General features: G+C 45.6%; 1 protein-coding gene across 1 annotated transcript in view; it reads right to left on the minus strand.

The window, feature by feature from the left end:
- BDH1 (3-hydroxybutyrate dehydrogenase 1) overlaps positions 1-19,673 on the minus strand; it is a 41,440-nt gene that overhangs the window by 17,852 nt on the left and 3,915 nt on the right. The window contains exons 2-4 of the mRNA XM_074963313.1: positions 12,265-12,396; positions 5,513-5,585; positions 1,566-1,676 (exon numbers count right to left, since the gene is read on the minus strand). Of these exons, the coding sequence (XP_074819414.1) occupies positions 1,566-1,676; positions 5,513-5,585; positions 12,265-12,350 (270 nt within the window). The 5' untranslated portion in view covers positions 12,351-12,396. The remainder of the gene's footprint in view (positions 1-1,565; positions 1,677-5,512; positions 5,586-12,264; positions 12,397-19,673) is intronic.

Raw genomic sequence — 19,673 nt, forward strand, 5'->3', positions numbered from 1 at the left:
GATAGCCATGTTAGTCTGTATCCACAAAAACAACAAGGAGTCCGGTGGCACTTAAAAGACTAACTGATTTATTTGGGCATAAGCTTTCATGGGTAAAAACCCCCCACTGAAGAAGTATTTTACCCACAAAAGCTTATGCCCAAATAAATCTGTTAGTCTTTACGGTGCCACCAGACTCCTCGTTGTTTTAATCTTTAGCTCTGCCACAGACTACACTGACAGACCATAATGTTTATCTTTTATTGCAAAAGCTCAGTAGAAATACTCAGAAAACAAGCGGCCGCTGTTCTATCCTTCAGGTAGTTTTAAAACAAGCAACAGTTTCCATGGACGTACAGTACTCTTATGTTCTTTTGCTGCATAGCCAGTAGAGGGAGCCGGAGTTAATGAATAAACCCCTTTTCCAGAGCTGCACTACCACAATTGACAGAGATGCTGAAAAACAAATTTCTTTCATTTGAAACAATGCAGGAGGGGAAAAAAATTATACAATTTAAAAAAAATAAATGAAAAGGCAAAAACGAGGGAATTGTATTAAAAACATTTTAAAAGTACCTGGCAGTGTCTCTTTGAAACAAATAATTTGGACGTGGGCACAGTTACACCTGATACATGCTTTAAAATAGGCAAACCACTCTTTGGCATCCTACTGAGAACAAAGTATGTTCTCACAAGAAACTGGGTTGGCAACAGGTTTCTGAATACCTAAATAAGAAAGTGGTAATGTGTTTGGACTTTGGAGGGGTGGGGGCAGGGATAGCTCAGTGGTTTGAGCTTTGGCCTGCTAAACCCAGGGTTGTGAGTTCAATCCTTGAGGGAGCATTTAGGGATCTGGGGCAAAAATTGGGGATTGGTCCTGCTTTGAGCAGGGGGTTGGACTAGATGACCTCCTGAGGTCCCTTCCAACCCTGATAGTCGATGATTCTATGAAACCATTCCAGGGCCTCACGCTGACACAGTGATCTGAATTCTGGCCTGTCTTACACCCCACTGAAACCCTCACTGTAATAAACAGGAAAATCAAGACAGAATTTGACTAGAATACCTAGGAATTGACTTCACTTCCATCAGTACTACTGCCTTCACTGGAATCACTCCTGATTTACACTGGGGATTAGATGTACCTCTGATTCTGGAAAATAGTAAATTTGCACCATCTGTCATCTAGTCACCAGAGGGTCGGGGGGTGGGTGCACTAATATATTAGTCAAAATACACTTTAAATAAATAGGCTTTATCAGATTAGGTCCAAAGACCCAGCCCGGAATTGACTCCAACATTCTGATTTGAGACAGTCCCAAGTCACTGTGTCCAGATTTTAGGTTCTGACCCATTTTTAAACTGGCTCAGAGCCATGACATTTGGATCTGAATTCAGATGTGTAATTCCCCCAAATCTCAGGGTGGGTAGCTCTGGGGTTCTGGTCCCAGCCCATCTCCGATTCTCATGGAAGTGAAACAAATGCTTGTGTCATTTCCTGGTGTGACACCCACCGCTCGGAAATTGTGCAGTGTGTTACAGTGCATGTGCATTAGATGAAGGACCAAGCTCTTTTATTTCCCTACCTTAAACAGGCAGCCAGCAAAGACAATGAAGCCTTTGGAGTGCAGGTGTTTGGCTAAAGAGAACCCAAATCCTGAGTCACAGCCAGTAATGAGCACAGCTTTGCTACCAATCTGTAAAACGAGATAAAATAAATAAAACATATTGAAAGAGAGTGTTTGAAACAAGTGAATTGCAGAGAAGGGATAAAACCCATATATGAGGTTAGAGGCATCCTCTCCCAGGGACGTCCTCCCAACTGTGGGCCAGTTAGTGGAATCTGGCACATCCCAAAGGCACCAAATATTAACCGCTGTATTCAGGGTTAGCTGAACTGAGCAGGAATGAATAAATGCAATATGCAAACAAGAATTTACAGGGGGAGAAATATGTCAATGTGATTAAAGAAAGGTTGTAGTTTAATCCTACTCACTGCTTGTTTCCTGTGGCCAACCTATAACACACAAACCCTCTAGTTACAGGTTTTAGAGTAGCAGCCGTGTTAGTCTGTATCCGCAAAAAGAACAGGAGGACTTGTGGCACCTTAGAGACTAACCAGTTTATTTGAGCATAAGCTTTCATGAGCTACAGCTCACTGCATCCGATGCATTCAGTGGAAAATACAGTAGGGGGATTTTATATACGCAGAGAACATGAAACAATGGGTGTTACCATACACACTGTAAGGAGAGTGATCAGGTAAGGTGAGCTATTACCAGCAGGAGAGCGGGGGCGGGGGAATCCTTTTGTAGTGATCATCAAGGTGGCCCATTTCCAGCAGTTGACAAGAACATCTGAGGAACAGTGGGGGGTGGGGGGGGGAAATAAACATGGGGAAATAGTTTTACTTTGTGTAATAACTCATCCACTCCCAGTCTCTATTCAAGCCTAAGTTAATTGTATCCAGTTTGCAAATTAATTCCATTTCAGCAGTCTCTCGTTGGAGTCTGTTTCTGAAGTTTTTTTGTTGAAGAATTGCAACTTTTAGGTCTGTAATCGAGTGACTCACATATATCACATTGGGATTGACAGAGCCAGAAGAGTACCCAGAAGTCACCTACTACATGACAGGCCCAACAAAGAAAATAACAGAACGCCACTAGCCATCACCTTCAGCCCCCAACTAAAACCTCTCCAACGCATCATCAAGGATCTACAACCTATCCTGAGGACGACCCATCACTCTCACAGATCTTGGGAGACAGGCCAGTCCTTGCCTACAGACAGCCCCCCAACCTGAAGCAAATACTCACCAGCAACCACACAACAGAACCACTAACCCAGGAACCTTTCCTTGCAACAAAGCCCGTTGTCAACTGTGTCCACATATCTATTCAGGGGACACCATCATAGGGCCTAATCACATCAGCCACACTACCAGAGGCTCGTTCACCTGCACATCTACCAATGTGATATATGCCATCATGTGCCAGCAATGCCCCTCTGCAATGTACATTGGTCAAACCGGACAGTCTGTACGTAAAAGAATAAATGGACACAAATCAGACGTCAAGAATTATAACATTCAAAAACCAGTCGGAGAACACTTCAATCTTTTTGGTCACTCGATTACAGACCTAAAAGTGGCAATTCTTCAGCAACAAAACTTCAAAAACAGACTCCAACGAGAGACTGCTGAATTGGAATTCATTTGCAAACTGGATACAATTAACTTAGGCTTGAATAAAGACTGGGAGTGGATGGGTCATTACACAAAGTAAAACTATTTCCCCATGTTTATTATCCCCCCCACCCCTCCACTGTTCCTCACACGTTCTTGTCAACTGCTGGAAATGGCCCACCTTGATTATCACTACAAAAGATTTTTTCCCCCCCGCTCTCCTGCTGGTAATAGCTCACCTTACCTGATCACTCTCGTTACAGTCCGTATGGTAACACCCATTGTTTCATGTTCTCTGTGTATATAAATCTCCCCACTGTATTTTCCACTGAATGCACCCGATGAAGTGAGCTGTAGCTCACAAAAGCTTATGCTCAAATAAGTTTGTTAGTCTCTAAGGTGCCACAAGTCCTCCTTTCCTCTAGTTACAATTTCAGCAGATCTCATAAGCTAAGCAGAATCTGACTGGTTTAATATTTGGATGGGAAACCAGTTGGTTAATGTAAGATATTATTTTTGCCTAGCTATTTTTCATTATGAAGGTCAAAAAGGGAAAGTTAATATTCACGTCTCCTCCTAAGAACATTGAATGGCTGGAGGTCAGTGGTGGAGGATGTTCAAATCCCTGTAAGTAGTGTGTGAAGTGCTCTGACATCCTTTAGGAGCAAAGGAATTGACTCCGCCATTTTGATTAGATATAGGCCCAGGCCACTGTGTCCAGGTTTGATGTGCTGGCCCAATTTGCGCCAGGCATTACACATAGAGAGGGTGCTGCTATTGGTACCATTAGTTAAGAACCATTTACCGTGGCCTCTGTTGAAAACTAGACACTTGGCTTCCCCCAGGGCACACTGGGGCTGAGCGACAATGACATTAGCTAGTCCGGCCGAACTCTCGGCAAGATTCCGTCAGCCACTCGGGGTTGGAGCAGCATCTGTGATTAATGCGGTCAGGAATTATTATAATGTCAGGCCTGTGCCATGTGCAAAGGCAGGAGGGTACAAGCAGCTTTCCCTTCCCTATGCCTGGCCACAAGCATATCGGGGAACACGGCCCTGCCGGTGCTCCAGCAAGTAGGCTCTAGCTGTCGGCAAGGAGATGAGGAGGGATGGGGCCATGCCCCTCATCAGCTAACAATGCTATTTGTGTACCAAGGGGGGAGCGTACGGTACCTTCACTAAAGTGCGTGTGGGGGAGGGTACTGCTCAGCCAGCACACCCCAGTGATTCCCAGGAGGCATTTGGGCAGGCTGATCTTGCTGTGCTCCTGAGGACTCCAGCAGGTGCATGGCTGCCCACCACGCAGGGCACAGGGCAGGATCTGACCCTTAATTAACTGTAATTTACAGCAATACAAATAATTGTTCCTGGTACTATGGCCATGGAGATTTTCTCTCAGAAAACACGTTTTAAACACTGGCCCCTGGTGAGTGTTTGGGAGGTGCACTATGCACATGGAAAAATGCTACTTGGCATTTACATGGTGCTTTCATCCCAAAGTGCTTCACAGACCACAATGCTCCCAGCCCCTGAAATCCAGACACCAGGGCACCCAGCACAGTAGGAAGGTAGAACTGTGACCAAGGACACTATCTATGGCAGGTCCCAAGACCAGAGCGTGTGAGCGACGCACAACCCTTGAAGTGCTGTATTCTCACCACAAGTGCTATTATTCCCAAAAGTCAGTGGGCTCAGTACCAGAGTAACTGGGTCTGTGTTATACAGGTGGTCAGACTAACTGACGTAATGGTGCTGTCTGGCCTTAAAATCAAGGAAAGAATTTCACACATAGGGATGTGAGAGACTAAGTGACTTGCCCAAGGTCACCTAGGAAGCAAGTACCAGAGCAGAGAACTGAACCTAGGTCTTCTTAGTCCCAGGCTAGCACCCTAACCACTGGGCAATGTGTCCGCTGCAAACCCCTGTTCTTCCTCAAAGTGCCACAGAACATACTGTCAGGTTTCAGAGTAGCATAATGTGGAGCTACACCAATTTCCGCCAGCAAAGAATTCTGCACCTAAAATCCACTCACAGGGGGCAGGACTATTGTATATAGTCCTGTATACACTGTATAAAACTTCCTTAGAGAGGAGCTTTCAAACTGGTAAGTGAGTTCCTAATGTAGTAGAAAAAACACTGGTCTGCGTGTTCAATTCCCCCATTAACAGCATGTGTTCTTCTCCGTCAATGGACACTACACACTAGGAAAGAATGTGGAATATGCTGGAGAGGTCCAACACTGGCTCTGTAGTGCAGATCAGAGAGGAGAATTTTGTCACAAGGTTTCTATCTTTGTGTTAAAAATCCTAGCTCGTCAGAGACAGCTGTTTTAAAGTGCTGTCACACTCACCTGATCTACTTCACTTGCGTAAGAACGTCTGGCACTTGGAGTCAAGAAAGGAAAGCAAAATCCTTGCACAGGCCTGCAAGAGAAACGAGAACAATCAGATACAGACTTTCTCCCAGCCACCGACCTTGAAACCTTGGCAAGAGCCACAAAGAGGTAATTTAGTTTTGCTCCTGTCCATGGCATAGGATGTAATCTGAGAACAGAGGGCTCGGTCTGCAAATCTCCCTATACCTATTTCTTCTCCACTGTGTCAAGCATTTTTTCCCAAAAGACTTATTGCTATTCCCAGGAGCTGAAGCTGCCAGGATACAACTACTGAACCTTATAAAACAGTCACTAATCTAACGCACACGGATACACCCAAACATGAAATGGACAGTACACAGAAAGCAGGTTTGGTGGCAATCATTCCACAGTCCAATAAAACTCACTGTTAGGAGACGGTCTGTGATATTCAGCTGAGGGCTTGGCTACGCTTGCGAGTTACAGCACAATAAAGGCGCCCCGGGCGCACTAGCTCACTACCCGTCCACACTGGCAAGGCACGTAGAGTGCTCTGACTCCGCGGCTACAGTGCTGCTGTGCGAGTGGAATAACGTTTGCTGCGCCCCTGCTGGAGCGCCATGGCGCCAGTGTGGATGTGGTCTTGCATTACTGCACTCTGATCAGCCTCCAGAAACATCCCATAATTCCCTTAAGTCAAGTGGCCACTCTTGTCATTGTTTTGGAATCGTTGCAGGAATGCGGATATGCCCTTTGAAAGCTCCATTTCTGAAAACCAGCTGCTTATCTCCTCCGAGACAAAGCAACCATTAGTGTGAAATGCTGTCAGAGAGAGGGGAAAGGAGAGGGGGAGGCGGGGGCGGGGAGGGGGGTCTGCTGCTGTCTGAACTTACAAGACAGCATGCTGACATGCTCTCAGCCCCCCAAAACCCCACTCTCTCTCTCTCCCCTCACATACACACAACACTCCCTGTCACACTCCACCCCACTCCCATTTGAAAAGCAAGTTACAGTCACTTGCATGCTGGGATAGCTGCCCATAATGCACGGCGCCCAATGCCGCTGCAAGTGCCGCCAATGTGGCCACGCCAGTGCGCTTGAAGCTGTCAGTGTGGACAGACTGCAGCACTTTCCCTGCTGCGCTCTCCGAAGGCTGGTTTAACTCAAAGTGCACTACATCTGCAAGTGTCGCCATGCCCTTAAAATTTCCCTTACTCAGTTCTACCTCATTACCCTTAATTACAGCCCCTCCCATCTCCTAAATAACACCTCTCTAGCCCTGGCGTCTGCACCAATCAGACGCTCTTATGGAGTTCTCACATCCCCTCTTAATAATTAACTAAGAGCTTGTGTGGCTTTGAGCCATGCCTGCCATACAGGTTACAATCCCCTCTGTACAGTTTATCTCCAGACATACTGCATTTCCAAATGCAGTGTGGCATGGAAGAGATGGTGCTTTCCACGGAACGAGCATCCATTAGGAAAGCTGTGTGACTGGCAACAACTCACTCGCTTAGCTCTTCCCTCAGCTTACAAAGATCGTTTAAAGCCAGGGCTCAGTCAGAACATCCATGAGAGCAATCCAAATTCCTTCCCCAAGCAATCATCTCTCCTCTGGGCTGTGTCAGTTTCTTTCTGTTTCCTTCACTCACTGTTATTGCTGCCTCTGGGCTGCATCTTGCTACAGTCTCCTGGCTCTCTCCCCTCAGTTCCCTGCAAATATTTCAGCTTCCCTCTGTGTTTCATTAGCTATCCCCTGGCTGCGTCTCTCAAACACTTTTCCCCAGGGAGCAGTGCTCTCTTTCTCTCGTAAATTGGTTCAGCTACTTGCAAGCAGATTCTCATCAGATGCCAGAGGTCCCCCCTAAACAATGCATGTGACGCTGCAGCACGTTGTACAAAGATCTACACATACTCAGCTTCTTCTGCTGCATCTAGGGCTGGATGGAGCTGTGACAGGAAAGGGGCTACGAATCAGACGGGTAAGGTGGAATCCTCTCCTAGTTGGACGGAACTGATATTGGCAAGTTTGACCGATCGGGTTACTACAGTTCACCTGCCATTCCACAGGCCAGCTCCTTCTCTACCTCAGCTGCAGTGTCACAAGCCCTGCGTCCTCTTGAAATAGCAGAAGCCAAGCATGAAGAGGGTTAATTGCTGCGGAGGTCAGGCGCAGGTCACAAACTGGCTGTGTCTAAGAATACCGAACTGAGATCCTGGCCTGGGGCTTTCATTTCTCTAGCTAAACATCTTTATGTATTCTAGCAGCTCACAACTTTTTCATAATGTTCATCTTAGTTGCATGAAACATTTTTATTTTTCAAAGTCATCTTTCGTTTGCGATTTACTTAAAACACACTGATTGACTGTTGTCCCTGTGCTGTTTGCAGAGCAGAGCAATCTTTTGCAGATAACTGTGAATTTGTTCTACAATAACTTCTCACTTAAAGTCATCCCGGTTAACATTGTTTCGTTGCTGATCAATTAGGGAACATGCTCGTTTAAAGTTGCGCAATGCTCCCTTATAATGTTGTGGCAGTCACCTGCTTTGTCCACTGCTTACAGGAAGAGCAGCCCGTTGGAAATAGCAGGTGGGGGCTTGGAGCCAGGGTGGACCAGCAGCCCCCCCCCCCCCCATCAGCTCCCCACCCCCCTAAGTTCCCTGTGTGGCAGCTGCTGGCCAGGCTACCAATTGCCGGCAGTTCAGCTGACCCTCCCCCCACTGCCATGTGCTGCTCCTGCCCTCTGCCTTGGAGCTGCTCCTGGTTACTGTGCGGGGTGGGGGGAAGAGGAGGGCTAATGTCAGGGTGTCCCCCTCCCCCCGCTCCTGCACCCCGCTTACCCCTTCTCCATACAGAGCAGGGTGGGGACACGACAGGGCTCAGGACAGAGGGAGCTTGCTGGCCGCAGCTGCTCTCTCAACTTGCTGATCTACTTAAAAAGGCAAAGTACTTAAGTGGGGTCAGCATCCTTAAAGGGGCAATGCGTGTGTCTCTCTCTCTCTCACACAGGGTAGAGTGTGAGGCTACATTAACAATGTGTTAACCCTTGAGGGCTCAGCTGAATGCTAGTTCATCATTTAGTAGTAAGGCATTCCCTGGGAAATATCCCACCCTCTTACTTCACCACCTCAGCCAAGCTTCACACTCATCATTGCTGTATACAGTATTAAATTGTTTGTTTAAAACTTATACTCTGTGTGTGTGTGTGTGTGTGTGTGTGTGTGTGTGTGTGTGTGTGTATATATATATATATATATATATATATATATATATATATATATAGTTTTTTTGTCTGGTGAAAAAAATTTCCCTGGAACCTAACCCCCCCCCCCACATTTACATTAATTCTTAGGGGGAAATTGGATTCGCTTAACATTGTTTTGCTTAAAGTCGCATTTTTCAGGAACATAACTACAGCGTTAAGTGAGGAGTTACTGTATCTTGTTTTGTGGGGTAGCCGAGTGAAATGAAGGTCAGTTGCTGATCAGTACTGATGCCAGCAAAGGAAAGTCCCAGCAAATGTGCATGATGCTCGGCCTCTTAATGTGCTTTTATGGTGTGAAGTAGGTTTAATCAGCCTTATACAACAACTGAATTCTAGCGAGCACATCAGAGACCTTTGACTCTACAGTGAGCTGAGGGTTATGGAATTTAATTTATCCTCTTTAATCTATTAGCTTTGATTAATTTATCTATATGCAAATCTCAGACAGAATTTGTCATGATTCAAGCGTGCAAAATGTTATCCCATTGCATTAAAGCATTGACTATGCAACAGCACTACCATTCATGTCAGCGGTGAGACTTCCATTGCAGCTCTGGCTAGCAGTCCGTGTGTGCTTTAGAACATGCAGAGTAGAGAAACAAGGTGTGCATTTAGGAAACAGAAATGTATTGTGAGCAAAGGTGACCGTAGCCCCACTGGGCTCCTCCTGGGTGCAGGTGTCTGCCTGGGTGGGGCTGACTGCAGTATCTGGACCAAAGTTTCATGCTGTTTGTATAAGAAATCTCTACAAAGTTGTTCAGTCTTCAGTGTTTAAAACTGTCAGCTCCATGAGCCATCTGCGAAGTCATTAGTAACCAATGCCAAAGCTTCCAATGTTTTTTAGGGTCCAATCCCACACTCTTCACTCAGGCAACCCCCCGCCCCCAAAGTCCAAGGCCCTCTAACATCAGCAGGGGCAGACTCAGCGCCTTTCAGGGCTGGGCTCAAAGTGAGATGGTCTGATAAAAAAAGTCAGTGGGAGTTTTGCCTGAGTGAAGAGTCCAAGGCTGGGCCATTATTGACTAGTATTGAGGGGCCACAAATGCAAAGCCTGCGAGCTGCCATTGGTTTGATGTGGCCCCCACATCTTCCAGACACACATAGCAAATGGAACAGAACTATTTCCTGGTGTTTCCTACGAACCTGAATGCTTGGTAGGTGGCTTCCTGGGAGCCTGGCTGCCTCTCTCCCCATGTACCACCACCACCACCAGAGTCAGGCTGTGGCCCTCCTGGTTTGGCCTGGGAGGGGCTGCTGGCACAGTGTTCTCTGTGAAGCCGCCCCCTCCCGCCCGCATCCCTGGAACTCACCTGGGGCCATCAGAACCAGAACATAAGAACATAAAAACGGCCAGACTGGGTCAGACCAAAGGTCCATCTTCCGACAGTGGCCAATGCCAGGTGCCCCAGAGGGAATGAACAGAACAGGTAATCATCAAGCCATCCACCCTGTCGCCCATTCACAGCTTCTGGCAAACAGAGACTAGGGACATCATCCCTGCCCATCCTGGCTAATAGCCATTGATGGACCTATCCTCCATGAACTTATCTAGTTCTTTTTTGAACCCTGTTATAGTCTTGGCCTTCACAACATCCTCTGGCAAGGAGTTCCACAGGTTGACTGTGCGTTGTGTGAAAAAATACTTCTTTTTATTTGTTTTAAATCTGCTGCCTTTTAATTTCATTTGGTGACCCCTAGTTCCTGTGTTATGAGAAGGAGTAAATAACACTTCCTTATTTACTTTCTCCACACCAGTCATGATTTTATAGACCTCTATCATATCTCCCCTTAGTTGTCTCTTTTCCAAGCTGGAAAGTCCCAGTCTTCTTAATCTCTCCTCATACGGCAGCCGTTCCATACCCCTAATAATTTTTGTTGACCTTTTTTGAATCTTTTCCAATTCCAATATATTTTTTTGAGATGGGGTGACCATATCTGCATGCAGTATTCAAGGTGTGGGCGAACCATGGATTTGTATAGAGGAAATATGGTATTTTCTGTCTTATTATCATTGCTTTCTTAATGATTCCCAACATGCTGTTCAGTTTTTTGACTGCCGCTGCACACTGAGAGGATGTTTTCAGAGAACTATTCACAATGACTCCAAGATCTCTTTCTTGAGTAGTAACAGCCAATTTAGACCCCATCATTTTAGATCTATAGCCAGGATTAATTAACTTTCCAGGTATGCTATAAAGTACTTCTTTTTTCATGAAGAAGAGCTCGGAATCTCGTTTCTCTCACCAACAGAAGCTGGTCCAATAAAATATATTCCCTCCCCGAACTGGTCTCATTTATCTTGGACATTCAGGGCTTGATCCAAGTCCATTGAAGTCAGTGGCAAGACTCTCACTGACTTCAGCCAGCTTTGGATCTGGCCCTGGTGTGGGAGGTGGATTTAGGAACAGCAGATATAGTCAGCTGTGGGCACATTAGAGTTAATATTACTGGGACAGGTCAATATCGTGCATTATGAATTTGGAGGAGGACTTGGTTGTGTGTCAGTCCTCATGCCCTGATTCTATTGTTATAAAGTACGATTTAATTGTTGTAAAAGTGCCAAGAGGAAAGGATGGAGATTTCAGTGTAAATCTAAAAAATTACATAAAAGAAAACATGTGAGTTCTAACAACAGTCCTTGTTATTTAACTTGAGTTGGAAAGACGATCCTTCATAACATTTAAGTCCTTTTTCAGGGCCTGATCCTGCAAACATTTGCTACTAAACATTGTCCCATTGACCTTAAAGGACTACTCACGGTAGCGAGTGCTATGCTTGGTCAGAAATGTTAGCTAGAATTGGCCCTGAAAGTGAACAAATGCAGCCATTTTTTACACTATAATTTAAAATGAAATTCTGCCGGGTTATAAACTTCTGACTTCATTATCCAACACCTGTCTTTATTTATAAATCAGTAACATATTTAGACAGCATTTGTGGGATACAGTTTAGACTCCAACCTAATTTTACAATTTGATTCCTCCATTCAAATTCCTGAATTTCAGACCAAACCCTGCAGTCTTAGCTCAAGCACAGCTCTCACTGCAAGTCCAATTCTGGACTCATTTATTCCAGAACAAGTCCGGTAAAGTGAGGGGAGTTACTCTGAATTTAGACCAGTCAAACTCAGATCAGACTCTGGGTCCAAATTAAGAGGGTGTTTTGTCTGAGCCAGGATTATAGATCTAAATGGTTAATCTTCTGCTTGCATTTAGAGAGAAGCCTACTTTGCCCAGGTCATCTTCATAAACAACTCCCTCCCTCCCTTCCAAATTTCTCTGTTGTTTTATTTGGTTCAGTACCTGTTTAATAGAGTCACAGAAATACATTGCAGCTGAGGAACTGGGACTAACTCTTACAGACGCAACTGGTCCCTACTCATGCAAATAACTAATCCCATTGAAATGAAGGAGCCACGTTGGAGCCTTGATGTGTGTGTCACACTAGCCCTCACACTCTCCCATGCCCCCCAGGTTCCTTACCTGAGACCATTTCCAATGTCCCTGAAATTCAGAGTTTTCATAGATAAAAGTGACAGAGGCCGGGATATCCTGGTAGCCAGCATCATTGCAATCCACAAACTGTACCAACAGCAAGCTCTTTCTCCTTTAGCTCTGAAACACAAGAAAGCACCTCTCCTTTATTTGCTCTGTACTTTTATAGTCATGCTGACTCCTAGTATTTTAACAATAAAATGAAGTCCAAAGTAGGCTCATCTTTTCCCCCCTCCACCCCATACAGAGAGATAAATAGCTCAAGCAACATCTACCAGTTTAAACTACTTTTTTTTTTTTTTTTTTTTTTTAAGTGAAGGGGTTTAAGCAAACAGAAAAGCAATGGGTCATTTTACAAAAAAATCTCCATTTTCATTGATTTATTGCTTCCTAATCTCTGCATTTTCTTAAACATTTAGAAAAAAATTAAATTAATTCCTCAAGTAACATAGTTTTAAGTCAGCTGTCTGAAATACTTTACCGTTTTAATGTAAATCCAGTGTACTCAGCAAAGTTAAATCCTATATTTTCAAAACATTCCCTGGGCTTTAATGCCAGTGGTAGCCAGTTGGCTAAAAAATGTGTGCAGCTCTTTGAAATGTAATGCCCCAAATGGCTGGCAATACAGATCCAAGCCCAGGAAGTCACTGAAAAGGGTATTCTAAAAACGAAAACGGCACAAAAGCAGGAGGTAAGAACAAGGGGCCTTTCCAAGAGTGAATCAATTTTGTATAAAACAAAATCTGATCTTAATTTTCTCCTAAAACCTGAATCAAACCTTTTTTCTTTTAAGCTGGAAAATACTGGTCCAGTTTTAATGTGTGTGTAGATAGATAGATAGATATTTTATTTTACGCTGTTATTGCACTTCTGGGGTCTGTCTGGAAACGGAGGTTGGCCAGAAATGAGAACATTCCATGAAAGGTGCTGTTGTGAGGGCCTTTACAGTTTGGTCAGAAGAGGGAAATACTGGAAATCTTGCAAGAAAGCCTGTTCTCATGAAAGTTTGTGCTAGACAGCTTTACAAACTCAGGTTTGCCGGGTTCCCATAAGCATCTGAACTTCGGGGTTCTCATACAGATCAAAGGTTCCTTCATTGCTCAGGTGAGAAGATTATTGCATGAAACTGACGGGCAATACATTGAGAAGAAAGGAGAGGAACGCCTTCTGTGGTCAGACAGTGGAGATACAGTGGCATGGGGGTGAGCAGAACTACTAATGCTGTCTAGATTTTTTTAAAAAATCCAAGAACATTTTATGACCATTCATAAACTCTACATCTATGGAAGCAGAGATAATGATAACGAGGGTAATAAACCCTCAGGCTTCAGGGTATGAGCGTTTTGTGTAGAAGAATTTTAACTCTATGTACATCATTGCACAACTGCCAAAGTGCAGAGCAGACGGATTTCAGCCCAGGTCACATGGAGCCTGGCTGCATGTCATGGGAAGGTTGCAAAGGAAGGGAAGATGATTGGGGTTTTCTCCCCTGATTTGTACTCGCTACTTCCAATGCTGTCCATCCCGCCCCTTTCCATGGGTGGGAGAGCAGCTTTCTGCCCATACTCTGAACTCCTCCCTTGGTGTCATCTGTCTGCCCCACACAGCCAGAGCCAGGAACAGTTGTTACATTAAACAGAGCGCTCTCTAGAATGACAGCTACCTCCCCTCTCTCCTCATGTGTCTCAGGGAGAGCCAGCTGTGTTCCTGATGGAAGTAACAAAGGAGGGAAGAAGGGTATGGTGCATTCCCATGTGACTTGGAGGACTGGAGAAGGGGGCTGGTGTCTCCCAGTCGATTTTCTCTTCCTTCGCTTCTCTTCCCGCTCTGTTGTGCCTGCTCTGCCCCTCCCTGTTACATCTGCTCTTCCTCCCATCCTCACCCCTATTGTATAGGCACACTCAACTCCCCATTGTACCTGCTCTGCCCCGCCCCCATCCTCTGTTCTATCTGCCTTCCCACCACTAAATCTACTCTGCTCCTTCGCTTTAATCTGCTGTTCCCCTCTCCTCACCCTTGGTTGCCCTTCCCATCTCCCCCAGCCCCCTCTCTGCTCTTCTCCAGGCCTGCTCACGCCCACAGGCTCCCTGCACTAGGGACTGCCATGTGAAACGTACAGTACTAGCTTGCTGCCCCTCATATTGTCAATGGAGAGTGACCGGTCCAGTAAAACCTGCTTTGGAGCACAGCATGCAGGAGACACAACAATCTGTGGGTCTGACCAGCAGGCCAGAGCCTGGCCAGGAAATGAGGGCTCAATCCTGTGCAGTGCTGAGCACTCCAGAGGGATTAGCTGGGCAGTAGATACTAGAGCAGATGGGCCATTGGTCCCATGTGATATTGAAAATCCCATGTGCCTGCTCGAGATTTTTGTGCCTAAGTCCCCCTGCAGTTAATTTCTGCTAGTTGTAAACCTGTTGTATTGATGGGAGAATAGCTTTAGAGCTGTGTCCAGGAGCAGCAAAGGGGTTCTCATTGAATGGGAGCTGCAGTGAGCCCAGAGAAATTGCAGGGTGATGCCCTAGTCTGACAAGGGTGACTTTGCACCATGCATTGCGCTGTCAGGGCTTGGTCACATCAGCCTCGTGATACAAACACGCCAGGCTGGTTCAGACTGGGTTGCCAAAGTCACAGCTGCAAAGGCCCAAGCCCCACCTCCCCAAGGCAGGCTTTGATGCTGCTGTATCTGCTCCAAAGCCAGGTACTGTGGAGGGGGCAGGTCGGGGGCGGGCTCCCAATGTTCTTTGCTTACCTTGTTATTTACACTTTTACAAACACTGCAAAGCTGCTGGCTGCCGCACAGGGCTCCCTGACTGACCCGCCCCCCGACCTGTCCTAGTCACAGCTCCCGTGCGCGACCCCTCCAGCCCCTGGGGTGCCCGCTGTGTGGGCAGGAGAATGTCTCTCCTCCAGTCTCTGCTGGGCACAGCCAGCCTGAGGCCCTCAGTGGGAAGAGGTGACACCTGGGTGCCTCAGGGAGGGGGGCGGGCTGAGGAGAAACAGGGTGATTAGCTTCTCCCCCCTCCTCTTCACTCCCCCCTACAGTCTCTGTCCCCTCATTACTTCCCTCCTTCAGGGCCTGTACACCCTGCCCCCATGCCCCTCTGGAGCCCTGTCCCCAAGTTACATCCCCCGGAGCCATGTCCCCCATTACACCTCCCTTCCCGGGCCCCCCTACCCCCTTTATGTTCCCCCTCCCGGGGTGCTCCCCGGTCTCCACTTGTGTCTCTCCCTGCACGCTGGATGAACTGCACTCCCAGGAACCCAGGTCTCCCCTGCCCCTGGGGCTTGGAGAGCTGCACACACGCAATCAGGAGCCCCACAGGAAAGGGCGGATGGGTTGAGCCCACATCTGGGAGCCCTAGCCATTCTAGCCAGTGAGCCCCTGGGGAACCATAGGTCTGCAGGGACCACATCACAGCCCCTCCCCCAGCTATAATCTGATCTCTCTCCACAAACCCACACCCTTGTTCTGAAATGACTGCTCCCCGTAAGGGAGTTACTCCCTTGTCTCAGAGGCCTGCACTGGTAGTGTCCAATGCCAGCCGATGCCCCTGGCAGGGTGGGGGGGCGGTCATTACACCAGCACGCTGAATTTAGGGTCTTGCTAACGAGGAGCTTTCCAGCGAGGCTTGGTTGTTCTTGAACCAGGCCTATGTTAAAGCAATGGCAGGCTGTATTTATTCTGTCTCCCTCCTTTGCTCGCTGTCACACAGAAGAGGAAGGGCGATGGGGGTGGGGGGGGGGGGGAGATGACTGCTTTCTCTTTCTGCTTTCCCTCTTCCAAGGCTGCTGGGAGCGAAAAGCAGGGATCCCAGCAGCTCCACTTCCTCAGTGCCTCTCCCCAGGATGGACAGGTTTAAATCCAAGTGATTTTAAATCACTGATTTCAATAATGATTTAAATCAAGAAGCAGGAAATCTTTCATTGAAGTAACTGATTTTAATCTTGTTTTGCATTTGTATGTTTTAGTTCTGTTCCTAAACATTCTCATTGGTTGGTAATCATTAAAATGTGTAAAAAGAACAGGAATACTTGTGGCACCTTATAGACTAACAAATTTATTTGAGCATAATGTGACAGGGTCAGGCCAGATGGCTACAGGAGAGTGAAAGAAGGCAGATATATTAGCCCCAGGTTAAGTAGGTCCCTTTTCCCTGGGTAAGGTAACAGGGAAGGTTCCAGAACAATCAGGAACCTTCTGGAGACAATTAAGACTGACAGGCTGATTAGAACACCTGCAGCCAATCAAGAAGTTGCTAGAATCAATTAAGGCAGGCTAATCAGGGCATCTGGGTTTAAAAAGGAGCTCACTTCAGTTTGTGGCGTGTGTGTGAGGAGCTGAGAGTGAGAAGGCATACTGTTGGAGGACTGAGGAGTACAAGCATTATCAGACACCAGGAGGAAGGTCCTATGGTGAGGATAAAGAATGTGTTGGGAGGAAGCCATGGGGAAGTAGACCAGGGCACACAGCTGTTCCAGGAGGCACTCTAGACAGCTGCATTCCACAGGGCCCTGAGCTGAAACCTGGAGTAGAGGGCGGGCCTGGATTCCCCCCAAACCTCCCAACTCCTGGTCAGACAGAGGAGGAGTTGACCTGGATTGTGGGTTCATGAAAATGGCCAAACTGAGGGCTGCCGCGAAGCTCCAAGGCGAGCAAATCCGCCAATAAGCGCAAGACCCACCAAGATAGAGGAGGAACTTTGTCACAATATATACACAGAGAACATGAAACAATGGGTGTTATCATACACACTATAACGAGAGTGATCAGGTAAGCTGAGCTATTACCAGCAGAAGAGAAAAAAATAAAAAACCTTTTGTAGTGATAATCAAGATGGGCCATTTCCAGCAGTTGACAAGAACGTGTGAGGAACAGTAGGGGGGAAAAACAAACATGAGGAAATAGTTTTACTTAGTGTAATGACCCATCCACTCCCAGTCTTTATTCAAGCCTAATTTAATCGTGTCCAGTTTGCAAATTAATTCCAATGCAGCAGTCTCTTTTTTTCCCCCTACTGTTCCTCACACGTTCTTGTCAACTGCTGGAAATGGCCCATCTTGATTATCACTACAAAAGGTTGTTTTTTTCTCTCCTGCTGGTTATAGCTCACTTTACCTGATCACTCTCAGGTAAAGTGAGCTGATGGATGATACCCATTGTTTTATGTTCTCTGTGTGTGTGTGTGTGTGTGTATATATATATATATATATATATATATAATCTTCCTACTGTATTTTCCACTGCATAATCGGATGAAGTGGGTTTTAGCCCATGAAAGCTTATGCTCAAATAAATTTGTTAGTCTCTAAGGTGCCACAAGTACTCCTGTTCTTTTTGCGGATACAGACTAACACGGCTGCTACTCTGAAACCTGTCATTAAAATGTGTGGATTTCCAAATAAATAGAGCCTTTACACAACATTTTGTACTTCCTTTTGCTAGCCAAGAGGATGAATTACATCTGTACACAGAGAGCTAAGCAATTATATATCTTGATATACTTTTTTCAGATTCTTAATTTTTTACTTTTTTATTATGTTAGAAATTGGTGAATGACACATTTCTGATTTCCTAGATGGTAATTGTTTACTTGGGATTTGTGTCAAGCTGCCCTGGAAACTGAAATTCAATTAAAAATGTAGAAAGACAGCATTTTTATTTTTATTAGTTAAAAAATTATCTTAAATGTCCTTCAATACACGAGAAAAAAATGTTTTGCATTTAAAATTAACTGATTTATTAAACAAAGGAAATAGTCATGGTAGCTAGAGAACTGACTGTTTCTTGACACCACGGGCCACACTGTCAATGGTATTTAGATGCCTAAAGATGCACACCGGTACCTACTGGGATTTTCAAAAGCACATAAGCAAGTTCAGTGCCTAACTCCCATTGGAATCAATGGGAATGGAAGTCAAAGGGGATTAGGCACCTAACCACAGGTGCTTCTGAAAATCCACTAGGTGCTTGTCGAAAAGAAAAAGGAGTATTTGTGGCACCTTAGAGACTAACCAATTTATTTGAGCATAAGCTTTCGTGAGCAAGCTTATGCTCAAATAAATTGGTTAGTCTCTAAGGTGCCACAAGTACTCCTTTTCTTTTTGCGAATACAGACTAACACGGCTGTTACTCAGAAACCTGTCTAGGTGCTTGTCTGTATCCTTAGGTGCCCAAATCCCTATGATGATCTGGCCCCACATGCTTCAAGGTTTTTAGAGCTAGTCTCCCACCTGTCTTTATTCAATGATGAGATGAGGAAAACAAGATTTTCTGTTTTTTTCAATTCCCCATCAGTTTCTCAACGTTCAATGAATTAGTCCAAATGAAGAAACTATTCCCTCTGCACCTGATAGCTAAATTAAAACCAAAAGTAATTCAGGCAAATCCATTTCTGCACAAGAGAAACTGAAAGTACTTATATTTGGAAAAATGTAAATACCAGTACTCACACCCCTGAAAAGACTGAATATAATATAGGAACTTAATGCAGTGAGGACATTGTGACATATTGAAAAGGCTTGAGTAGACCTCAAAAGTTAAAGATGTTTCCCCCTCATTCTGTATATAAGTAAAAACGCAGCACCCTTTAACTCATTCAAATTTAAAGAAGGCTTATTAATGTAGCATATTTTAGTCCCTGCCCTAAAAACTTAAAGACAGGGAGGGGATTAAACACACCAGATAAACCCGTATCAATGGAAGGGCTCCTCTGCTCTATTAGGATCACTGTGTATTTAGTTACAGAAACATACATCAATGTAGCTGAGATTCTGCTATCTCTAGATATAGGTACATATTTACCAGTTGTTGTTTTTAAGTCCCTAACTACATAGAGAGATCCAGGATTACTCTGAAGAAGCCTTTGCAGCCATGAAAATGTGGATGGAATATGCATTCTCTGCCTAATTAACATCTTACTGTTTGTTTATATAAAGGGTTAGATTCTCAGCTGAGTCCAAGTTTCTGTGTCAGGAGGCTGGTTGCAGCTTTCTGGATGCATACCACCAAGCCCTGGTGTAAATCAGAGCTGCTGAGACGCACCTGTAATTTATGCCACAGGTCTCTGAGTGATGGGATGCCAGTGAAGAGCTGAACCCACATAGCTCCATTCTGCTACTCCCTGCCTGCCCAGGCACAACCTGACACACCTTCCCCCTATACCAGGCATGGGGAGATTGTGGTGACAGCCAGCTCCTGGGCCAGCAGAGCTAGGCCATCAAAGAGCTCCCCTGTGTGGGGGGTTCTCCATGTGCCAGTTTATGTCACCTTTGTTCTGCTCAAGTAGCACAAAATGGACTTAGCAAACCAGAGTCCAGGACTAAGAATATTTATACCGGTTGCACCTTAGTGTAGATGTGCAGCAGTGGTGCAAAGCCCTAATGCAGCTGTGCAG

Source organism: Natator depressus, chromosome 9 (assembly GCF_965152275.1).
Source record: "Natator depressus isolate rNatDep1 chromosome 9, rNatDep2.hap1, whole genome shotgun sequence".
Taxonomy (NCBI): domain Eukaryota; kingdom Metazoa; phylum Chordata; order Testudines; family Cheloniidae; genus Natator; species Natator depressus.